The sequence below is a fragment of the Heliangelus exortis genome, chromosome 5 (assembly GCF_036169615.1).
Source record: "Heliangelus exortis chromosome 5, bHelExo1.hap1, whole genome shotgun sequence".
Lineage (NCBI taxonomy): Eukaryota > Metazoa > Chordata > Aves > Apodiformes > Trochilidae > Heliangelus > Heliangelus exortis.
In genome coordinates this window covers 750,959-773,069 of record NC_092426.1, presented here as the reverse complement: position 1 = coordinate 773,069, position 22,111 = coordinate 750,959, and the positions used below count along the sequence as shown (strand labels likewise).

Genomic DNA, 22,111 nt, shown 5'->3' with positions numbered 1-22,111 from the left:
ACATGTGCCTGCTGCCCCAGCTCAGACTCCAGTTCACACCAGTTCTAAATATCCTTTGTCTATGCAATGAGCCAGAAACCATAAATTGCTTTCTCTCCAGGGTTGGAAACTTTGGCAAATCCTCCCATCCAATTCAGAGGGATAAATACAACCACATGTACAAAACCATTTAAAAACATTAAAAGAAACAAAAGAAAACAAACCAGTAAGAAATCCCATTTCCACAGCACCCAGCTCCTGAGAGGGCTGTCCCAGGGGGAGGACCTTCCACCATCCCCAGCAACAGCCAGGTTCTGGTTGTGTCCTGGCTTGCTTTTTGTTTGCAATCTACAAAAAAGACACAAACCCAGCCAGGAGAAACCAACCTCAGGACAGAGCTCAGCTCCATTTGCCCAGAGAATGCTGGCAATTAACTACTGCTGCTGCAAGAGGTGGTAGTTAATACTGAAAGGCTCTTTCAAAAAGAAAAATCTTCTTGCTTTAGAAGTGTTTCCTCAGTTCCTTTTTGCCCAGACCCTACTTGCCCTGTAGATACCCCAAGGGAACTTAATTGCCTGATTCATCAACTCAGAAAGATACAGATCTCTTCAGGAGTCTGAGTAAAGGTGATAATTACCCCAACCAAGGGCCAGAGCCTTTGTGCATACAGGTATATACATGAACTTCAAGTTTTTTTTCTGTACAATAATGCTAACTCGTGTTCCTTTTTACTCTGAGATTTTATTAAAAGCCAACCCAGGAAAGCAGCACTGCCTGTGACCTCCTGCAACACGGGGACAAGTTACTAAGCAACCAAGAATTAAATGCTGAGGACACAGAGGTGGCAGTGAGGAAAAAGTCTGTCCTACACAGCCCTCGAGTTTCCAAAAAGATCCCTTCCCTGCTGCAGGTCAAGTCATGAGGAATTAAACCTGTCTGTTTAACAACAAAACACACCCAAACAATAACCCCACAACAGGAAGCCCACCCCACACACAGACCCCCCCAGGCTGGTATCAAAACCAAGCCATAGAGCAGCATCCTGGAGAGTTTTCCCTTCCCTTTGCAGCTGCTGACATGCTAAGTGGTGAAATCAAAGCTCAGCTCAATCAGAGCTGGGGCTCCTGCCTGACCTACATTCTTCCCAGGCAAATCAGACCCAGGAACCAGAGCCACACTGACACCTGGCAGCCTCCAGGTTTTCTTACAGGGCAGCACCCTGCCAAGAAGCACCAGCTCAGCCACACTCCTGAGCTCTGCTGAAGCCCCAGCTGAAGCTATTTGTCAGTTTTCCTGCAAACAGCTGCTGTCTTTAGGAAACTCTCCACAGCCAGTCAGGTATTCCCAAACAAATCACACAGTCAGAAGCTCTCAAGTAGCTCCACTGCTCTTGCTGCCATTCCCTGGCTTTTAGCTGGGCCATTATCAGAGATGGGGCACTCAGGTCCCACCTCAGAAGTGCCTGAGGAAGTCCAGGTAACTTCAAAATATATTTATTTTTTAAGTGATACTCTGCCTGGTTCTTACTGGTGTGAAATGTGACAGCAGAGTTCCCAAATCTGCCTTCCCAGCTGGATGTCTGAACAGAGACCCTTACAGATGGAACACCCCAGTCCCTGCCATGCCCCACAAACACCTCTCCTTCAGTGAGCCTCTGACAGCTCCAAACCTCCCCTGGGAACGTGCCTTACCCTTAACACGAGCGAGCCAGGTGACCTCTGAGTACATACCTGCTCCACACCCTTTGTCAAAGGCATCTTGACTCCTGAACCACCTTCCCTCTCTGCAGCATCCTCGTTTTCCCAAGGCAGTTTGTTTTTCCCTTTTCCTGCACTCAGGACCCTCCTGGGGCTCACTCCTTGGTCGGCAGAGGCAGCGTGTGTGCTGGAGTTGTGCAGAGCATCCTCCCTGGGCTGATACCCGCAGTAACTGTGAGCACTCTGGCTCCTGCTGCCCATCAGCAACCAGTCCGTATCGGCCCCGGGGGGCAAACACCCCCCCCTGGTATGGCCGGAGGATGGCAGGGGCACAGCATACTCCACAAACCCGTGGTCTACCAGCTTGGGCAAGGTCTTCCTGGCCAGCCTGGCCTGCACGGCGTGCATCACCCCGTCCCCGTTGTCCTCAAGCTCCACGGCATCCACCGCCTTGAAGAGCAGGGCGGTCCTGCCCGGGCCCATGGCAGCGGCCAGCGCGGCGAAGGCTTCCATGGCAGCGTGCCGCACCCTGCGCTTCCCGTCCACCAGAACCGGAGCCAGCCCGAAAGCCAAGCGGGCCAAATCCAGCTCCTCGGCGGGGTGAGCCAGGAGGGCGGCGATGCAGATGTTGACCACCTCCTCTCGGACTTTGGAGTTCTTGTGCCGCAGGAACTCGGGCTGGAGCAGCATCCCCAGCACCTGCCGGGGCCCCGCCGCCTCCATCAGCCGCAGGAAGAGCCGGGTGTACTCCCGCCGCACCGACACCTTGTTGTCCCCCAGCACTTTGGCAGCGGCAGAGACCAGCGGTGCCAGGAAGGCCCGGACCTGGTGTCCCAGCCGCAGGGCCAGCAGGTGGATCGCCTCCAGAGCCCCCAGCACCACCTTGAAGTTGGGGTCGTCCAGGAGGGTGTAGAGGAAGCTGATGAGCCCCAGGAGCCCGGGGGCAGGCGTGGAGGTCACGGCAGCCGGGCTGGCACCCCCGACCACCCTCTTCAGCTCCTCCACGGCTTCAGTCCGGTTCTTGTAGTCCTCCTGGTCCAGCAACCGAGCGTGAAGCTCCGGCGGCACCAGACCGAACTTCAGGCCGGTGCTGCCGGGCCGGGAGGGGCTTCCCTCACCGCTCAGCCTGTCCTGCGGGACGGGCTCGATGCCGGTCACCTCCGCCTCCTTCTCCTCCTCCTCCTCCTCCCGCTGCCCGGCGGTACCGGGGTCGCCCAGCTGCCAGGCCAGGCTGCGGGACAGCTCGCTCAGCCCGCGGCGGGGGGCGGGGGGCGGCGTGAGGGCTCGCAGGGAGGCGGCGGGAGGCCGGGGGGAGCGGCCGGGACCGCGGCGCCGCCGGCTCAGCGCCGGACGCGGCCCCCACGGCGGATCGGCGGGATCAGCCTCCCGCCCGCCGCGCTGCGTGCTGAGGGCTGGGGACAGGGAGGGTCCCGGGGCCAGGGGGGGTCCCGGGCTCAGGGGGGGTCCCGGGCTCAGGGGGGGTCCCGGGGTCTCCTCCATGGGGCGGGCGGGCGGTGGCAGCGCGAGGGCCGCGGCCATCAGGCGGCGCGCGCGGGAGCCGCCCCCGCCCCGGCAACGCCGCGCGCCCCAACACCGCCGCCGTCGCCAGGGGCCAGCCCGCAGCGCGCCTGCGCGGCGCCCACCACAGCGCGGCTGAGGGGGTGAGGGGGGCTCGGGGGAGCTCCCTCTCCTTCCCCTCCACCGCCAAGGCGCCGCGGAGCGCGAAGAAAGGCGAGGACCGCGGGGTCTGAGCGCGGAGCGGCGGGGCCGCGGCGGTGAAGAGGAAGTGCCGGGCTGCCGTTCCCCCCTCCCGCACTGCGCGGTGGGACCGCCCGGCACGGATTGGGAGAGGGCGCGGGGCGGTGGCGCCCGGAAGTGACGTTGCCGGGCGCTGCCAGAGGAGCGGAGCAGAGAGAGGCGGCGGCTACCGCGGGGCCCTGGCCTGGCCGCGGCCTGCGCTCCCCTTCCCCCTCCGGTGAGCACGGGCCCCCGCACCCTTCCCCGCCCATCGGCACCGCGGCGGGGACGGCTGGGGCCCGGACGGGTCCCGGGGAGGGCTCTGCTGGGGGGGGGGACGGCCTCACGCACTCCGGGGGGGCTGGGGGGTGAGAGGCGGCGCGGCTGTGTCCCCCTCGGGAGGGCCCTGGGGGGGCGGGAGGGATCAGCCCCGTCCCGGCTGTGTCCCCCTCGGGAGGACGCTGGGCGGGGTGGGCAGGAGGTGTCAGCTCCGTGCCGAGGGATTGGGGTTCGCTGTCCCCCCCCAGCTCTCCTGGGCCCTCTGCAGGGGCTGCGCCTCGGGCCCGGGGGTGTCAGCCCAGGAGAGCACAGAGCGCCGTGAGCTCGGCTCGTCATGCTCAGAGGTTGTTTCTTGCGCTTTTTTTTGTCCTGCAGCCGGTGGGGTTTTTGTGCAGCGATGGGGTTAGAACTAAAGCTGGCGGGTGCTGTTGAGGTGTTGTGCTTGCTGGCGAATAACGAAACGAGACGAGTCTCTGGCTGGCACCAGCCGGCTTTAGGCTAAATAAGAGACTGGGAGCACTTAAATGCTGCCCTAAAGCAGAGCAGTGCCGGGAGCTCTGCTGCTGCTCTCACTTAAAGCAAATGCTGTGCTCATCATCACTGACAGGGAACCACCACAAACCAGAGTGAGAACCTTCAGTAAGGGTAGGTACCCACATCTCTGGTTAATCTTTTTGATTTCTGATAACTGCTATTTAAGCTTTACCTACAGACCTTGAAAAGCAGCTGATAGTCCCCAGCCTGGGGGCAACCACTGGACTGGTCTGGTGAGCACAAACTGCTGGGCTGGGTAATGTTCAGGCTCTGGGTTTGGTGCTCCACAAGAAAGCAGAGAGGTGCAGGAGGTGTGTGAGATGCAGCAGGAGGCATCTCCACCAATCCAGCACAAAAGTCTTTATTCTGTAGAAGAAGCTGAATGTTGTTATTTTTAACTGGTCTTGCAGGTTTTGCAGGTGAACTGGGACTGCTTCTTTCCCTTTCCCTCTGGTGTCACCTCCTGTTTGCTGATCTCTGCCTCTGTGTGTGCAATAATTTCACACACTCAGCACACGCAGAAAAAGGAAAGAAAGTGCTCTGGCTGCTGAACATCTCTTCTTTTATTCCCCCCCCTGTAATTTGTGCTGCAAGAATGCAATTATATGGGAATGTTATTGCAGGGAGCCTTGCCTTCTGCAGATCTGCTTTAAATTCTTTCTTTTAGCTGTGGTGTTGGGTTACTGGCTTGGTTTTTTTTTCAGTGTAGTGTTATAACAGTAGAGGGATGAGCTTACTTATCTTTTAATGCTGTCCCTAGCTGTGAGCCTGCACTCCTGTGTGTGAGCTATTATCTTCTGCACTTAAATGTTGGCAACTAATTTCATTCTTTCAGATGAAGCACTTTGCATGTAGGCTCACTGCAAATTAGATGTCAGTTAAGGAGCTGTAAAAATGATGAACTTCTTAATAACAAGATAAAAGAAGTGAGATCTTGCAGTTTGTGTAGCCAATTGAGCAAATGAAAATGAAATGAGCTTTTCCAGCTCAGAGGTGGGCTGCCTGCAGTGTTCTCTGGAGAACAATGCTTGTGATTCCTCCTGCCTTGGGATCCTGACAGTTCATCCCCTCCACCCTCTCAGCTGGAGGAGAATTCATGCTGAATAAAGAGCTGCAGAGCTCCTGCAGGTGCTGGTGGGCAGCACCATTTGAATGGTAATGACACTGCAATTAGAGCAGGTGGTGCCTCTGGTGTCACCGTGCAAACAGAACTTTCTGGAAGGAGCTTCTGGGGGGGTTGTGGAGCTGTGGGTCAGAACCAGGATCCTTTTCTCTGCCTCTACCTGTGGTGTTAGGGAGGGTGGCAGCTGTGGGGATGTGGATACCTGGCACCTTGCTGACCTTGGGAAGCCCTTCCTCCTGCCCTTCCTGCTGCCCTTCCTGCTGCCCTTCCTGCTGCCCTTCCTGCTGCCCTTCCTGCTGCCCTTCCTGCTGCCCTTCCTGCTGCCCTTCCTGCTGCCCTTCCTGCTGCCCTTCCTGCTGCCCTTCCTGCTGCCCTTCCTGCTGCCCTTCCTCCTGCCCTTCCTCCTGCCCTTCCTCCTGCCCTTCCTCCTGCCCTTCCTCCTGCCCTTCCTCCTGCCCTTCCTCCTGCCCTTCCTCCTGCCCTTCCTCCTGCCCTTCCTCCTGCCAGTCCCTCTTGCCCTTCCTCCTGCCAGTCCCTCCTGCCCTTCCTCCCGCCAGCCCCTCTTGCCCTTCTGCCAGCCCCTCACCCCTGGGTGGGGGAGGTCAGCCCAGCTCCAGTCTTCCCCAGTCTGATCTCTGGAGGGCCAGGGCATGTCCCCTGGGGATTTTCTCCCCCAGTGGTGAGGCAAGGATCTCCTCCTCCTGCTGTGCTTGTTCAGAGCTCAGTAACCTCTCCTCCAGCACCTCCCTGGCTCTGGGGGGCATTCCTGCCTCTCTCTGCTGGTCCTGGGGAGGAGCAAGGTCCCTGCTTGGGGGGAAGCCCAGCAGAGCTCACTTGCCCCGTGGCAGCACTAAGGAGCCTGCAAGGTGACCCAGGCAAGCAGAAAGCTGTTTAAGAACTTTTCAAACTTTGTGTCCCATAGCCCAGCTCTCTTCTTCAGTTACCTGTTTTCTTTTCAGTCACTGCTCAGTTCTCTCAAGTACCTGGTGTAGAATCCTGCCCTGTATTCAACACTTCAGATAATAGCCACTTGACTGCAGAATAAAAGAGAGGAAAAAGCATGGTGGTTGGGTTGTTGGTGGGGTTGTTTTGGGTTTTTTTGAAAGGTCAAAGCTTAATTTATCACAGGCTAATAGTAATAAGCATCTGATTGTGCAGGATTCAACTTGCACCAAGCAGTGTGGTGCATGAGGACTGGAAAAGTCAACTGGGAAGTGCTCAGCCTAATTCAGATAAAAGTGAGGGGAAAAAGGGGGAAAATCCCTGTCAAACGTTGGGTCTGGGTGCAGCGAGTGCCCGAGTAAGGTGTTACCACTTGTGTTCCTCCCAGATGGACCAGTCCTCCCCAGCCTACACCCTTGCCAGCCTCACCCACCTGCACTCGGAGCAGCTCCTGCAGGGCCTCAACCTCCTCCGGCAGCACCGGCAGCTCTGCGACATCGTGCTGCGGGTGGGCGATGCCAAGATCCACGCCCACAAGGCGGTGCTGGCCAGCATCAGCCCCTACTTCAAAGCCATGTTCACCGGGAACCTCTCGGAGAAGGAGAACTCGGAGGTGGAGTTCCAGTGCGTGGAGGAGGCGGCGCTGCAGTCCATCGTGGAGTACGCCTACACCGGCACCGTCTTCATCTCCCAGGACACGGTGGAGTCGCTCCTGCCGGCCGCCAACCTCCTGCAGATCAAGCTGGTGGTGAAGGAGTGCTGCGCCTTCCTGGAGAGCCAGCTGGATCCCGGGAACTGCATCGGCATCTCACGTTTCGCAGAGACCTACGGCTGCCACGACCTCTACCTGGCCGCCACCAAGTACATCTGCCAGAACTTCGAGGAGGTCTGCCAGACCGAGGAGTTCCTGGAGCTGACCCACTCCGAGCTGGACGAGATCGTTTCCAACGACTGCCTGAACGTGGTGTCTGAGGAGACCGTGTTCTACGCCCTGGAGGCCTGGATCAAGTTCGACGTGCGGGAGCGGCAGAAGCACCTGGCCCGCCTGCTGCACTGCGTCCGCCTGCCCCTCCTCAGTGTCAAGTTCCTCACCAGGCTCTACGAGGCAAACCACCTCATCAGGGACGACCACACCTGCAAGCACCTCCTCAACGAGGCCCTCAAGTACCACTTCATGCCCGAGCACAGGCTCTCCCACCAGACCGTGCTGATGACACGGCCACGCTGTGCTCCCAAGGTGCTCTGTGCTGTGGGAGGCAAAGCTGGGCTGTTTGCCTGCCTGGAAAGGTAAGTGGGGTGGGGTTGTTGGAGAATGTGGGGGCTGTGGTGTTTGTGGGGGGGCTGTGGTGTTTGTGGGGGGGCTGTGGTGTTTGTGAGGGGGCTGTGGTGTTTGTTTGTGGGGGGCTGTGGTGTTTGTTTGTGGGGGGCTGTGGTGTTTGTGTGTTTGTTGCCACCCTGAGTCAGGGTTAAGACAGTCCCTGAGAAGATGTGGTTTGCAGGACTCAAGTGACTTTAAAAAAAGAGAAAGCTACTTAAGGGTTCTTAAGAACAAGTGCTGAATTCACAGTGCTTTTTGATTTCATGAGTAATCAGGAGGTTGAGGTTGGACATTAGGAAGAAATAGTTTCTTGTGAGGGTGCTGAGCCCCTGTGCCAGGTTTCCCAGAGAAGCTGTGGCTGCCCCATCCCTGGCAGTGTCTCAGCCCAGGTTGGATGGGGCTTGGAGCAACCTGGGCTGGTGGGAGGTGTCCCTGACCATGGCAGGGGGTGGCAATGGAGGAGCTTTAAGGTCCCTCCCAAACCATTCAGTGGTCTTCAGTGTTTAGGGGTTTTGTTAGTGCCAACACAAAGAGGTATAAAATAATAACTTGAAGTCTGTTGATAGAGAATTTGGTGAATAGAAGTGGATAGTAAGAGTACAGATGCTACTTTTTAAATCCTTTCAGGTCTTCATTTTACATAATTTTTGCCTGATTTATTATTGTTCCTGACAATCAAATCATAAAATTTAACCTAATGTATCACAGATATGCTTTGTGATAACTCAAGTCCTTGGGATTAAAACACACTCAATCACAGAAGAGTGCAGAGGTAATTCTTAGTCACTTTCTTGATCATAATGCAGCTGAGACTTCAGTTTCTGCTGCTGAGCAGGTGACCACAGCTGTGCACCACAGCCCATTGTCCTTTTCAGTGACTGGAGCACATCCCTGAGGCTGATTATGGGACCAAAAAGAGAATAATAGGTAGAAAAAAGCTTTCATCCCCATGCTGGTATTGCTGGCTTTACTTACAGCATCAGATTAACCCAGTTGCAGAAATGGTGGTTAAATTCTGTCTGCATAGATTTGCTTGCTGCCACAAACCCAGCTGGTGCTGTGTGCTGAAGTGTCCTCATCAGCTCAGGAAGGGTTCTGGGGTAGGCAGGCTGCCTCAGCTGGTTCCACAGCTGAACTCTGGGATAATATTTTACTCTCAGATTTTCTTTTCCAGGACAGTTCCATGTTTGCATATATATATACACATAATCTTAAAAACCAGTGAGAGCTGTGTGTTCTTCCCTCTGTTTAGAGATGTTCTCAAAGTTAGAGTTAACTTCCCAGTAACAGGGACTGACAGGAAGTTAGATGTTGGGAGTGGGAATGGTTTAGTTTATAAATTTAAAAATTAGAGGGTTTTGTGCTTATTAAAAAGCCTGTTGGTTTGAGGGAATTAACTCCTGCAGCTGTTTCTTTCACATCTTCTTCAACATTGCAACAATGTTACATACATTGTAGTTTGGATTATTTTCCTTTTTGGTGAAACAAAAGTGCTTTTTAATACTATCAACCATGCATAGAAAAATTCACTCCTTTGGTTAATACTGAACTGTAAACAATTGTTCTTGGCATAACAAAAAAGAGTCACAGGTCAATTAAGCAAATAGTTCCTGTTGCAATTAAAATGGTTAAGTGGGAAACCTTAATGCCACTCTTCTTGTTCTGCTTTTCACCTGTGCTTGCAGGACTGCTGTTTTTTCCCTTAGCCCCTGCTTCCAGATACCAGAATTACTCAGGAGATCCTTAGTGCTGCTCCCTCCTCTCTGGGCAGCTGCTCTCAGCTCTCCGGTGGCTTCATTTCCTTGCCTGTGTTTTTTGGAACAGATCATATTTCCTGTGTGCTAGGTATTCTTCTAAATCATTCAAGTAATTTATTAGCTAAACTCTTGAGGTAGATTGACTGGGCTTGATACCTGATAGGCTAGACCCACCATATTTTGACACTGAGTACAATTAAAAGGAGATGCAAATCAGCAGTGCTTTGAGAACAGATGTTTCCAATCAGTTTGTTGTTCTTTGACATTTTGTTTAAATTACACAGTGCCTGTAAAATACCTATTTATAGAGCCACAAACTGTAGTTTCTAAATATATGTTTGCATGTACATACAGACACATGCTTTGTGCTCCCTAATTTTCTCCCTCTCTCCCATCTCTGTGGATATTCTGACTGTTTATTTCTTCTTCCAGAGTGTCCCTGTTACTCCTCTGGTTTGTATTTTTAGCTGACCCTGATCACAGCCTACCTCCAGAAGCTGCTGTGGCAACAGCACTGGGTTTTCTCCCCTCACATTTTGCACTCTTTAAGGCAACAATCAGCTTTTGGTTTTAGCTGGCATTTGGGCTGTTGGAAGGAGCAGCAAACACTGGATGTGACGTGGAATCCTCTGCAGACTGTGCTGCTTGTTTGTGCTTCACAGATATCAGAAAGCTGAGGTTGCTCACACAGTCTTTGTGGTTTCTTTGTTTGTTTTGTTTTGTTTTCTGTTTCAGTGTTGAAATGTATTTTCCTCAGAATGACTCCTGGATTGGGCTGGCTCCCCTCAGCATCCCCCGCTACGAGTTTGGGATCTGTGTCCTGGAGCAGAAGATTTATGTTGTGGGGGGCATTGCCACCCACGTCTGCCAGGGCATCAGCTACCGCAAGCACGAGAGCTCCGTGGAGTGCTGGGACCCTGACACCAACACCTGGACAGCTCTGGAGAGGATGTTTGAGAGCAGGAGTACTCTGGGGGTGGTGGTCCTGGCAGGAGAGCTCTACGCCCTGGGGGGCTACGATGGGCAGTCCTACCTCCGGACTGTGGAGAAATACATTCCCAAAGTCAAGGAGTGGCAGCTGGTGGCCCCCATGAACAAAACCAGGAGTTGTTTTGCTGCAGCTGTCCTGGACGGGATGATTTATGCCATTGGGGGCTATGGCCCTGCCCACATGAACAGGTATGTGCTGCTTCTGCCCTGTGCTGCTCCATCTCATCAGCTGGAGGTCTGCAGAGCTCGCTGTGGAGCTTGTGTTTGTCAGCCAATTAAAAATTATTTTGGAGCAGGTTTGTAATCCACAGTGGGCCTCATTAATCCTTGCTCTGCAGCATCAATCTGATAACTCAACTGGGATATCTTCAGTTTAACTTTCCTTTACGTGTTCCGGCTCACAGCTGGTTTGTCTTTAGATCCTTAGGAAGGGAAAACAGTAAAGACAGAGACAGATCTGCATATTGCAGAGCCAGGTGGTGCAAGATGCCTGATCTTGTAGACACCCAAGCTGGTTGACTCAGGAGGTCAGTGCTGTGAGGGCTTGTTTGTCTCCAGCCTGCATCCTGGTGCCTGGAGCCTGCCCAATGTTAGGCTGGGTGGTTCACTTCAACATGGAAAACACTGATTTGTGATGAGTGGGGCTTTCCATATGCTTAAGATACACAAATCTGTACCTTGGATGGGATCTTAAAGCAGTCACAATAAGGTTGAGGAGGATGCTTGCTGGTCTGGGCTTGCTGGTACTGATGTGCTCTTCAGTTGTGCTGTTCCACTCCACTCTCTGTGGATGGACAGGGGCATTTAGTTACTTAGTTATGCAAGAAATCATTTGTACTCTCTTTAATGTATTATAATGGCAGCAAATCAACCATCTGTCCCTCCAGGAAGCAAATTAATAAACTGCAAGTCTAAATAGCTGACTAAAGGCAGACAATGAAGAACTTGCTTGTAGGAAGGGATGCACTGGTGTTTAGGCAGTGCAGTGTAACACTATGGCACCAGCCATTAGCTGTATTTGCTTTTCATACTTGATACTTTTGTTATATAGGACCAGCTGGTGAAGGAAAGGACTGGTTGGCATTTTTTAAATTACTGAAATACAAAGCAGCAGTAGCTGAAACTATTTGTTACGATTGTGACAGGATTTTATGAAACCTGAGGTGGCATTATTTGGATTTATTTTCAGTTCTGAGTAGTAATAGTGGCTGAAATACTTCATAGACAAGCAAGCCATCTCTGAAAGTTTTCTGTTGACTGTAGGCTTTCTTCAGGTGGGGATTGGACCTTCAGCAATTAAGCTGTGTGTGTCCTGTGTGGTCACTCAGCCCCACACTCTTTGTACCACAAGGAACTATCCTGACAGATCCAACAAAGCCCAGTCAGCAGCAGAGCAGAGCAGGAGTTACTGGGGGACCTCTGGGTGCTGACTCCACTGCAGCCTCATTGCACAGACCACAAAGAGAGGGAGATCACCAAGTCCTTGCCAGGATTGGTTCCCAAAATCTGATTGCTTGGTGTGCACAGAGGCCTTTGAAAGGTTAAAGATGATCACCTCCTTGCAGGGCATGGGAGACTCATCCCTGGAGCAGTGGGAAATGTCCTTGTCAGACTGGTGGCTTTGAAGAGAAAGCTGTTAACAACACTAAAAATCTGCAGCAGTCTTACTCCTCATACCACATTTCTCCTTCTCAGAAAGGAAGTACCAGCACCTCCTGTAGGGTTACTGGAATCTGATGTTTCATTATTGGCCTTTTTAAATTTAGTTTTCATTGGATAATTTTAGTTCTATTGATTATTCAAGGGTGTGAGTAGTAAGCTGTGCCATCCAGTCACTAGGCTGCCAGGAGGTCTGGTGTTAAAAGCAAGCAGAGTGCTGTGTGATCAAGCACCTTGGCTCCAGCTCTGTTGTCCTCCTGCTGAGGTTCTTGCCCCCTTTTTTCTGCTCCCCTTGTGCTACTGAAGCTCCACGTGTGGCAGGGAATGGCCACGTGCCACAAGTGTGTTAGTGACTGACCATCTGTGCAGCTCCAGTGATTAAAAAATAACAATGATAATTAATTCCTATTTTATCCCAAAGGCTTGATCTCTCCTCAGTGTTTTTATCAGCAACCTCTCTACTACTTTTCCACATTTTTTCCCTCTGTTATTTTCAGTCAGGCCTCAAGGAAGTTTTTGACCTGATGTGTTACCCACATAGGTTCACTTTGGATCTGCATTGTGTTCAGCTTTTCCTGATTTGGTGTTTTTCTGGAAGTAGCAGCACTCATCCTTGATAGAGCTTTCAGTTCTGAGGCCAGCTCTGGAAAATCTTGTTCTGTTGCAGAGTGACACCCCAAGAGCCAGGTGGTGGCACGAGGACATCGGAGAAGCAGCTGAAGGGCAGTCTCTGTGTCAGATGAAATATATTTAAAAAGAGGCTGAATGATGATGAAATGATGAAATATGTTAAAACTGCTTTTTGACAGGACTTTTGACAGGGGTTTCTCGCAGAGTGAAATTCCAAGTCAGGAGAGCCCCAGCCTGACCAGTGGTTTGTTTGTCTCTGCAGCGTGGAGCGTTACGATCCCAGTAAAAACTCATGGGACACAGTGGCTTCCATGGCTGACAAAAGAATCAACTTTGGTGTGGGTGTCATGCTGGGCTTCATCTTTGTGGTAGGGGGGCACAATGGTGTGTCCCACCTGTCAAGCATTGAGAGATATGATCCTCACCAAAACCAGTGGACAGTGTGTCGGCCCATGAAGGAACCCAGGACAGGTAGGCACATCCACACCTTGGCAGTTGACTCCCATTTCCTTTGGAAATAAACTGACCTGAGAGAAGCTGCAGGGAAGTTGTAGTGACTTGTGTGCAGAGCACTGCACTTCATCTGTGTATGAACATCCCTTAAGCAGCTCTGTGAAAGGATGAGTATTTATTTCTCTGTTTAATTACAGTCCAGTTTATTTTTATTAGTACTGAGCTGTTAACAAAAATAATACAAAGTAGTAATTTATCTGCATATGTCTTAAGCCTCAGCAATTCTGTGGTTTAAGGTTCTGTTGTATTTTATCTTAGGTTGAGATTCAGTAGTGCATCCTGTCTCATTTGTCTTCCCAACAAGGGGTGTGGGGACACAAGAGCATTGCTCTTCCATGGGACAGGAGAAGAGTTAAAAGCAGTGTAAGACCTAAACAGAAAGGGGCTCTTCAATGGCTTCCATTTGCTTAGAGCCCTAAGAAAGAGAGAACTCACCTGGTCAGCCTTCAGGTGGTCCAGTTAGGAACTAAAGTGTACTAATTCCTGCAGTTGGTGCTTATGCCTTGGGCTGTCTTTTTCTTTCCAACAGGAGTGGGTGCAGCTGTGATTGACAACTACCTGTATGTTGTTGGAGGTCATTCAGGGTCATCCTACCTGAACACTGTCCAGAAGTATGACCCCATTGCAGACAGCTGGCTGGACTCTGCTGGCATGATGTACTGTCGATGCAATTTTGGTTTGACTGCACTTTGATGGGAAGCAGGACTTGGACAGACCTGATGCAAAGATGGAGCTTAATCTGCTTGAAAAGAAACCCTGCTGGTGGAGACCAGGAGCTGTGTTGGCTGCAGCTGGGAAGCTGGAGGAGTGTGGTGAAGTTGGGATGAAATGAGGAAGGGTTTGTTTTCTGCTGGTAACTGGCCTCTTACTTTAGGGACATGGGCAGAAGGAATGGGAAGCTTGTTCCCAGCTGGGCTTAGGCCCTGCTATGGCAGTGGATGTGAGAGGACTGCACGTGTCTTGGGATGTGGTTAGAAAACTTTGTGTACATCTAACCCTTTCACTCTCTAGAGCTTTTCTCTCTTCCTCCTGCCTACTCTGAAACATGAAGTTTACTGTGCTTGGGGTGAGAGGTGTGTGAGTGTGGTGTGTGCCTGGGGCAGTGTGCTGATAGTTGTCTGGTTGTGTCTTCATACTAAGAAAACACCAGTGCTTCATAATTTTTTTTATGAACAGTAACTAAAGGGCTGCCTTGTTTCTGTATCTCAAGGTTTGTAAATAATCAGTGCCATAGTATGTTGCCTGTACACTCTCCTTTGTTACCCCTTACTGGTGGGAGTGCTGGGATGGTAATTAGTAGTTGCTCACAGAAATACACAAGGCAAATTTATTGCCTCTTTACCAACGTTTTTTGGACCTGATGAAGCGAAATCGCATTTTTAACTTTCCCTTAGATTTTCTTTCTGTGGATAAATGAGTGCTAGATTAAGTGACTCAATCTTGCCTGCTGTGTGTTTCTACAATTGTAATGCAAGGAAAAATTCCAACAGTAACACATCAGGAGATGCCACGGCAGCATTCCTAGCATGATAAAACATAAATCCTCCAAACCAGCTCTGTCCCATCCTCCTCCCGAGCGCACGTGTGTCTGTGTCCCCCTAGAACTTCCTTTTTTTAAAAGAATGTATGATTGCTTTCTCAGAGTGTTCAGATATAAAAATGGTGCTAAATGTAGGACTTAACAATGAGGCTGTTACTGATTTTGGTGCAGTATGCATAGAGCATGATTGTTTTGATCGTTTCAGTGGTTCTTTGGTTCTAATTTGCTTGATACATTCGTGCCTCTGAAACCTGTTGAGGGTGTAACCCAACGTACTGAGTGAGCTCCGTGTTTGTTACACTTTTGGTCTTGGTTTTCAGCACATCTGTGTTTATTGTTCCTGTTCTCACAAGCAGGGAGTGGAAAGCAGGGCCCTGCCTGGGGTTCTGTAGGCAGTCTTGCCTTTAACACAAGCTGCAAGGAATGCAGAGCCCCGGGGCACAGCTGCTCATCCCCAGCCCATGCCCTGCCTCCCGGGGTTCTGCAGGTCAGTTCCTGGGACTCACCAGAATCTCAAGAGAGAGAACTTTGCAGTAGCCCTAAATTTAGTGAAAATTTGGGCTGATCATTAGGGTGCGATGCTGTGGGTTGTAACCATTATTTAAAGCAGATGAAGGAATAAATAGGATTTTTGGTTAATTTAGAATGTTTTGGGTTGTCTTCTGGTGTAAACTAGGAGTCATGGTTGTCTTGAATTTCTGTGTTGCTGTCTGTGTGTGTGTTGCCAGGCCTGGTACTGAAGAATTTTTCTGCCTCTGCAGTTATTTTCCCCTTGTTTTAACATTTTTAATTGATGTCTGTTTCCCCTTGTTTTTCAAGCCCATATAGTATTATTTTTTTTAAGGTGCAATAAGATTTGAAATAGTTGCTTTAAAAGCCATTTCTTTATGTTAAGTGGGGGGCTTTGAGTGCACTTGATTGATTCCTGCAAAGCTAATTGCAGCCAGGCAGACAGTGGTGTTCCTTGTTCTTCCATACAACAACATTCAGATGTTACAGACAGGAGCAGAGGGTGTTTCCAGCACAGAGCATTAGCCATGGCTAACAGGTGTTTGCTCACATTATGAGCTCCTGCATGCACTCTTCAGATCTGGTAGGATTTAGCAGGGCTTGAAAAGCAAATAAAATTAACAATTTCAGTGCAGTTTAATTTCACCCACAGAGGATTGTAGTTCCATAGCAATAATAGAGTGGTTTCATTCTTGCAGTGGGTCTGAAAGCAGCTGCAGGGCTGCTGCCTGCCTGGTGTGGGGAGGATGGGGAGCAGGGCTGGGGGCTGAGAGGGTTCAGCCTGGTGGGTAAATTGCCTTCTGTTCAGGGACTGCACAAGCAGAGTGTTTCCATGTGCTGCTGGACTGCTGGGGCTGTGCCAGGTGACACTGAGTACCACTATTCCCAATATGCATGGGTGATAAGGAGGCTTAAAAAACTAATATAAAGGAAAAAATTGTACTGAAGAGAGGTTTATGCCTTTTATTGCTGGGCTTCCCATGCAGTTCTTGCATATGGTACCTTTAGGGTTTGAAGGGCAGCAGGATTCCAGGAGTGGAGTTGCTCATGTGCACATCCTGATGGGAAGTGTTGGCAAACACTGTTCTCAGGTTGTTCACAGTGCAGAGAAATAGTTTTTAGAAATAGTTTTCATCGAATTCCAGGCTGGTTTGGGTTGCAAGGGACCTTAAAAGCTCATCCAGTTCCAACCCCTGCCATGGACAGGGACACCTCCCACCAGCCCAGGGTGCTCATCAAGTTGTGAGAGCATCAGGAAAAAAAAATCAGCAGATTGAGGGGGGTGTTGGTGGCTGTTCAAGGATACATAAACATGCATTTATGGAAGTCAAAACACTTAAATTTAGCTGCAAAATGTTTTACTGTTTTTTCCCTCATCAGTGTTAATTAGGTCAGAGTCCCCACTTTCTAATGTGGTATTGCTAAATGTAAGGTATCAGTAGAAACAGGTTTTTTTAGTGTGCAGGCTTGGTATGGAGAATGGGAAAGACAACTAATGGAATATGCTGCTGTTACTGGATGGGAATGTTTGGTGAGCAATGGATGGAACAGTTTCACCCTCAGGATCCTGTCACTTGCCATCTGCATTTCTGTTCTGGGTGCTTGTCCTGTTCACTGAAGTGCTTGGTCATAGGAAGATCAGACAACAATCAGTTGAAATCTGCATTTAAAGAACACTGCTCTCAGTGTGATGTCTGTCTGGCAGTTTAAGAACTGAGGACCTTCAAATAAGATGTCATACAACTCTAAATTATCATCCAGTTCTCTTTCTTAGTCACTCAAAAGTATCTGTAAAGCACTTTAAAGTGGGTATGAGTTTGTATGTGTACATAAAATTCCTGAATTTCTGGGGTTTCTGGGTTTTTTTGTTGTGGGTTTGTTGTTTCCTTTCTAGATGTTAATCTGTAGGCTTTTCCTGACAGTCTGTCCTCCTAGGAATGCTTTTCTTTCAGAAAGTCTGCTTGGAATTTCCAGAGGGGCAGATGTGTCCAGTCCACATTGCACACAGTTAACTGGTCCTGGCAGACACCCTGTTGCTTTTGTGAATTTGCCATCTGTAAGTCCCCACTCACTATATGGAACAATGCAAAATGTCCAAACTTGCCTTAAATTCTTGATATTTAACGCAAAGAACTGGATGATAATTCCTATTTTTTTGCCTTATGCGCTGTGCTGTATTTTGAACCCAAGGATAACTCTGATTTTTAGCAGGATTTAATAATTGTACAGAGAATACCAAATTGTACTCGACTTGACCAGAGTGCTTTGGTTGGGAGTATAAAATGATACATGTAGTTTTGTTGTACCTAGAGTGTTTTTATGTGTACCTCTTTTTTAGCAGCAATGTTCTGGGTTTGTTATTGTTTACAAAGTGGCATTTGAGTTCAACAGGGAAAGAACTGTCACCTGCATCCTTGGTCTTTACTGGTGTCCTCAATGTGTTTGCTCCTGTGATAATGCTCTGTAAGTATTGTTGTAACTTTCATTGAATGTGAAACAATTTAGTAAATAAACCTGGGGGGGGAAAAAACCCAAATAGCTTATTTTTATGCTTTCATTGGTTGTTGAATTTAAACAGGCTGTAGCTTGAGTCTTCTAATGTGGTAACCCCAGTGTGGGCTGAGTGCTGCAGGGCAACAGCTGGAGCCAAGGAGCAGGAGGATCCTCACCCTTCACAGAACCACACTGAACTGTTCTGGTTGGAAAAGACCTTAAAGATCACCAAGTCCAACCATGAACCTGGTTCTACCAACCACAGCCCAACTCTCCCACATCCAGTGCTGAACCTTGTCCCTCAGCACCACAGCACCACAGCTCTTAAACACCTCCAGGGCTGGGGATTCAGCCACCTCCCTGGGCCAGTGGTTAATTACCCTTGCAGTGATGAGGTTTCTTCTCGTATCTAATTAATCCTTCTGGGGGGTTGCAGTGGCTGCAGGACCAGGGTGCTGAGCAGCTCAGGAGTTGTAGTTTGCTGTTCAGCAGCTCTTCTCCATGTGTGTTAGGTGGTGGCCTCACTCCAGGGGAGGTAGCAACAGGCAGCTGTCTTTACCCTTAGTGAAATGGAAATATGAGGTTTGGCAGTGGGGTGGGGAAATAATTCTTTTGTTGGCTGCAGCTAAAGACAGGAATCTTACACAGCTGAGAGCAGGGAGCAGATCCCATTCCCAACTGGTACTCCTGGTGTCCCTAAACCAGGGGGAATTGTGTCACCTGTGAACTCCAGCTGGGAAACACTGACTTTCAGTCTCAGTTGTGCTGGAGCTGGCACAAAAGGAAAACATTCAAGTGGTCTTCTGGAGGTTAAAAAGAAAAAAAAAAAAAAGCACTGCATTAATAAAAGACTTTCTGGTAATATTCCCCAAGGGCTTAGTTTTAGTTTTCCCTAGGTTTAAAGGTTGCTGGTACACACTGATGTAGCAGGGACTTCAAAACAAACTTGACAGGGCAGGTGAAGGCTTTTCCAGTTTATTTTAAAGTTCCCCATTTTAAAAAACCCTAAGATTGTGTCAGGAAACATGAAAACACCTTGCACAGCACATGTCAAGAATGGCAAGTGTTACTGCAAGTCAGACCTTAAAAAAAAAAATCACCCATTTGGGGACAGTTCAAATCTTTAAAAAGAGAAGAAAAAAGATGGATTTTAAAACTATCTTTATCTTGCCCAGATCCTCCCTGCTTTGAAATTAAGGTATAAAATTGTTGAACCTTGTAAGCTCCAAGTCCAGTTTTCTCCTGCTGCCTCCTCAGCAGAGCTGATGGGCTCTGGGGTGAAGATGTTTTACAGCAGGGGCTGTGGGGGGTGGAGGGGAAAAGAACAAAGGCTTCAGTTTCAAAACTTAGGTTTTCAGAAGATGTAGAACAGCATCTAACTCGAGAGGAAGTGTAGCTGGCGCCCTTTGGTTCTGAAAAAACCCCTCCTTTTCACCCCTTTCCTGGGGGCACCCAGCAGGCTGTGTTCTCATGTGGTGTCCTGTGCATTATGAGCCAGAAAAGTGATGTTGGTGTCCAGGATGCTGCCTGAGAGGCCCAGGTGGGTGCCTGCTTGAGGGCTTTGCTTAACTGGAGACAAAATTCAAGCACCCCTTGCTCTGAGCTGCAAATGGGGCAATGTGCTTTAGTCCTAAAATGTCCAGGCTGTGGAGCAGGCTGCTGCAGTGGGTGCTTCATCCTGATGGGGGAGATGGTTCAACACACAGGGTGCTGAGCCCCTGTGCCAGGTTTCCCAGAGAAGCTGTGGCTGCCCCATCCCTGGCAGTGTCTCAGCCCAGGTTGGATGGGGCTTGGAGCAACCTTAAAAAAAAAATTGGGCAGAGGGGAGGTGAGGAGGGCACTGAGCAGAGCTTTGTGCTGCTGCTCTGCCTCCCCAACCAGGAACACCCGGGGCTGAGGGGCAGGAGAGCTCCCTTCTCCTTCTCCCTCGTGTAATTAATTCAAACCAGAGTTAGGATGAGGGTGTCCCTGAGGAGAGGCTGAGCCGGGCTGCAGGGAGCGGGGAGCTTGGTGCTTCCCTCCTGCAGGGTGAGCAGAGCCTGCAGTGGAGCTGGGTGGGCACTGGATGTCACTGTTGGTTCACACAGGGACGAGCACGGGAAGGGGGTCTCAGCCCCCAGAGCCACCCCAGACTCCCCCCCGACCCAGCTGAGCCCCTACCCCAGAGCTCAATAAACCCAAGGAACCAGGAGGTGGCCATGGGCACTGCTGTTAGGGTGTCCCCATCACCCCTCTCTCCAGAGATGCTGCCAGGGCTTGCTGGGGGCTGCCCCGGGGTCCCAGGCAGAGCCCTGCAGACATTTCATCCCCTCCCAGCAGCCCCCCCCCATCCCTCCTCATGAGCATGGGGGTCACCCTGGGACCCCTGCACGGGGACTGATGCTGCCACCATCCCCTGGCTGGGTGCCTGTCCCTGCTGCTGCAAGGCCACACAGGATGGGATCACAGTGCTTGGGTTGTCAGGGCCCTCTGCAGGTCCCCCAGCCCAACCCCCCTGCAGTATCAGGGACACCCTCACCCAGATCAGGTTGCTCAGAGCCTCCTCAAGCCTCACCTTGAATATCTCCAGGGATGAGACCCCAACCCCCTCCCTAGGCAGGCTGTTCCCCATCCCTGGGGCAGGGGGTAAGGGGATCCCCAGCACCCCATCCTCCAGGGCAGGACCACCCCATGGGCTGTGGGGGCAGGGGGGTAGAATCCCTGTCCCCTGGCTGCCAATGGGTCTCTGGCTGAGGGTGCCTTGGAGAAGACCCCAAAATATCCCAGCAGGGTCAGAGAGGGACCCCATGGGTGCAAACCTGCAGCCCCCCAGCCCTCCCCAGGGATGGAGCAGGAGAGAGCACCCATCTGGGTGGTTCTGTGAATTGTCCAACTGCAGCTGGGCTGTTGCAAGAGACTTTTAGCTGGAATTAAATGAATTTGTGCACCCTCAATCTCTTGCTGCAAGTCTGCTGCTGCAGGGGGGTGGTTACAAGGAGGTTCTTCTCCCCCTGCTCTCAGTCACCAGCAGAACCCACTGGAATGGACTGGGCTCATCCCACCTGGAGTTGGGGCTCCCAGCCCATGGCCCCAGTAAGCTCCTGAGCTGCACCAGCAGGCATCAGGATGTCCTTCCATGGATTCTCACAGCCTTGGAATTACAGAATCAACTGTTTGGGTTGGAAAAGACCCTTCAGCTCACCTGGTCCCAGTGTTCCCCAGCACTGCCCACATCCCCAGGGCTTGGGAGTCCCCCAGATGCCCAAGCTGCTGTTTGACACCAGGGGTGCTCATGCAGCCCCCAGTGCCAGCATCCTGCATCTCCCACCAGGCTCCAAACCAGGCAGAAGTGTCTCCTAATTACAGCATTCCAGCCCCTGCTCCCTTCCCACGAGGCTCTGGGAAGCAGAGTTAATATTTGGAGGTGTGCTGGTGCATACACCAACGGGGCCTGGAGTTCTCTCTGCCTCGCTGTTTATTTTAAATCCTGAATTGTCCTAAATGAAAAAGTACTTTACTTACGTGTGCAGATTAATTTGGAGAGCTGGAGATAATAATGTTTTATAAAGTTAGTATTAATTTCCCAAAGGGTTTGCAGTTATTCAGATTAAACTAATTCAGTTCAGGCTGGTACCTGATTAGGAAACAAACACAGGCATTTTTAATTTTTTTTCCCTTCAAAGTCCCTCTGAGCTCTGTGAAAAAAGCTGTGAAAACAAGAAATGAAAGGAAGAGGTGGTGAAATCCTGGGAGAGGAGGGGCCCTGCAGGCAGGATGCACCCAGACCCAGGACATTGGGTTGGGGTCCTCCTGGTTGGGAGGGTGGGCCCTGGGGTTGGGATGGTGGGATGAGGGGAGGGTGATGAACCCCTGGGACTCTCTGATGACCTTTGAGGTCCCTTCCCACCCAAACCATTCCATGAAAGCATTCCATGCAACGGCAGCAGCAGCTGGAGAGGCTGCTCTCTTGCTCAGGGTTTGCTCAGCAGCTCCTTGGGTGATTTTGGGGCCAGGGAGGAGGGGGGCCATGGGGTATCCTTCCTTCCCCCTGGCTGGGCTCTGCTGTCTGATGAGACTGTCACACTTTTAAAGCAATCCTGACAAAAGGATTTTAAGCTCTGAAAGTATCTCACATGTATCCCCGTGACATTTGACATGCTAATCTTATGGAAATAGATTAATTACAAATGCTATTTCTGTAGGCTTAACTTACTACCATAAGGTCACTGCTAAAGGATAAAAGCTGATGAGATTGTGCTGAATAATAATGTAAGGCAAAGGATTTCTCTGAATGATCAGGCAGGGAAAGAGGAGTTTCAGGGGAGGAGGAGAGGGCAGGGGGGCTGCAGCTCTCCCAGCCTCAGGGGGTGCTCTGCTGAAGCCCAGGACTGTCACCTCTGCTGGGCTGAGCTCCCTGTCACTTCTCCTGCC

At 50.8% G+C, this 22,111-nt stretch overlaps 2 protein-coding genes across 2 annotated transcripts in view; one reads left to right on the top strand and one right to left on the bottom strand.

Annotated features, from left to right (window-relative positions):
* Positions 1 to 3,341, bottom strand: part of TOGARAM1 (TOG array regulator of axonemal microtubules 1) — a 33,560-nt gene extending 30,219 nt beyond the window's left edge. The window contains exon 1 of the mRNA XM_071745075.1: positions 1,710 to 3,341. Coding sequence (XP_071601176.1) covers positions 1,710 to 3,215 — 1,506 coding nt within the window. The 5' untranslated portion in view covers positions 3,216 to 3,341. The remainder of the gene's footprint in view (positions 1 to 1,709) is intronic.
* A 170-nt stretch (positions 3,342 to 3,511) lies between these two features.
* Positions 3,512 to 17,744, top strand: KLHL28 (kelch like family member 28). The gene is made up of 5 exons (XM_071745076.1): positions 3,512 to 3,651; positions 6,680 to 7,578; positions 10,102 to 10,545; positions 12,908 to 13,116; positions 13,688 to 17,744. Exons 2-5 carry the CDS (start codon positions 6,680 to 6,682, stop codon positions 13,849 to 13,851), a joined length of 1,716 nt encoding a protein of 571 aa, XP_071601177.1. The 5' UTR covers positions 3,512 to 3,651; the 3' UTR covers positions 13,852 to 17,744.
* Positions 17,745 to 22,111: the final 4,367 nt, after the last annotated feature.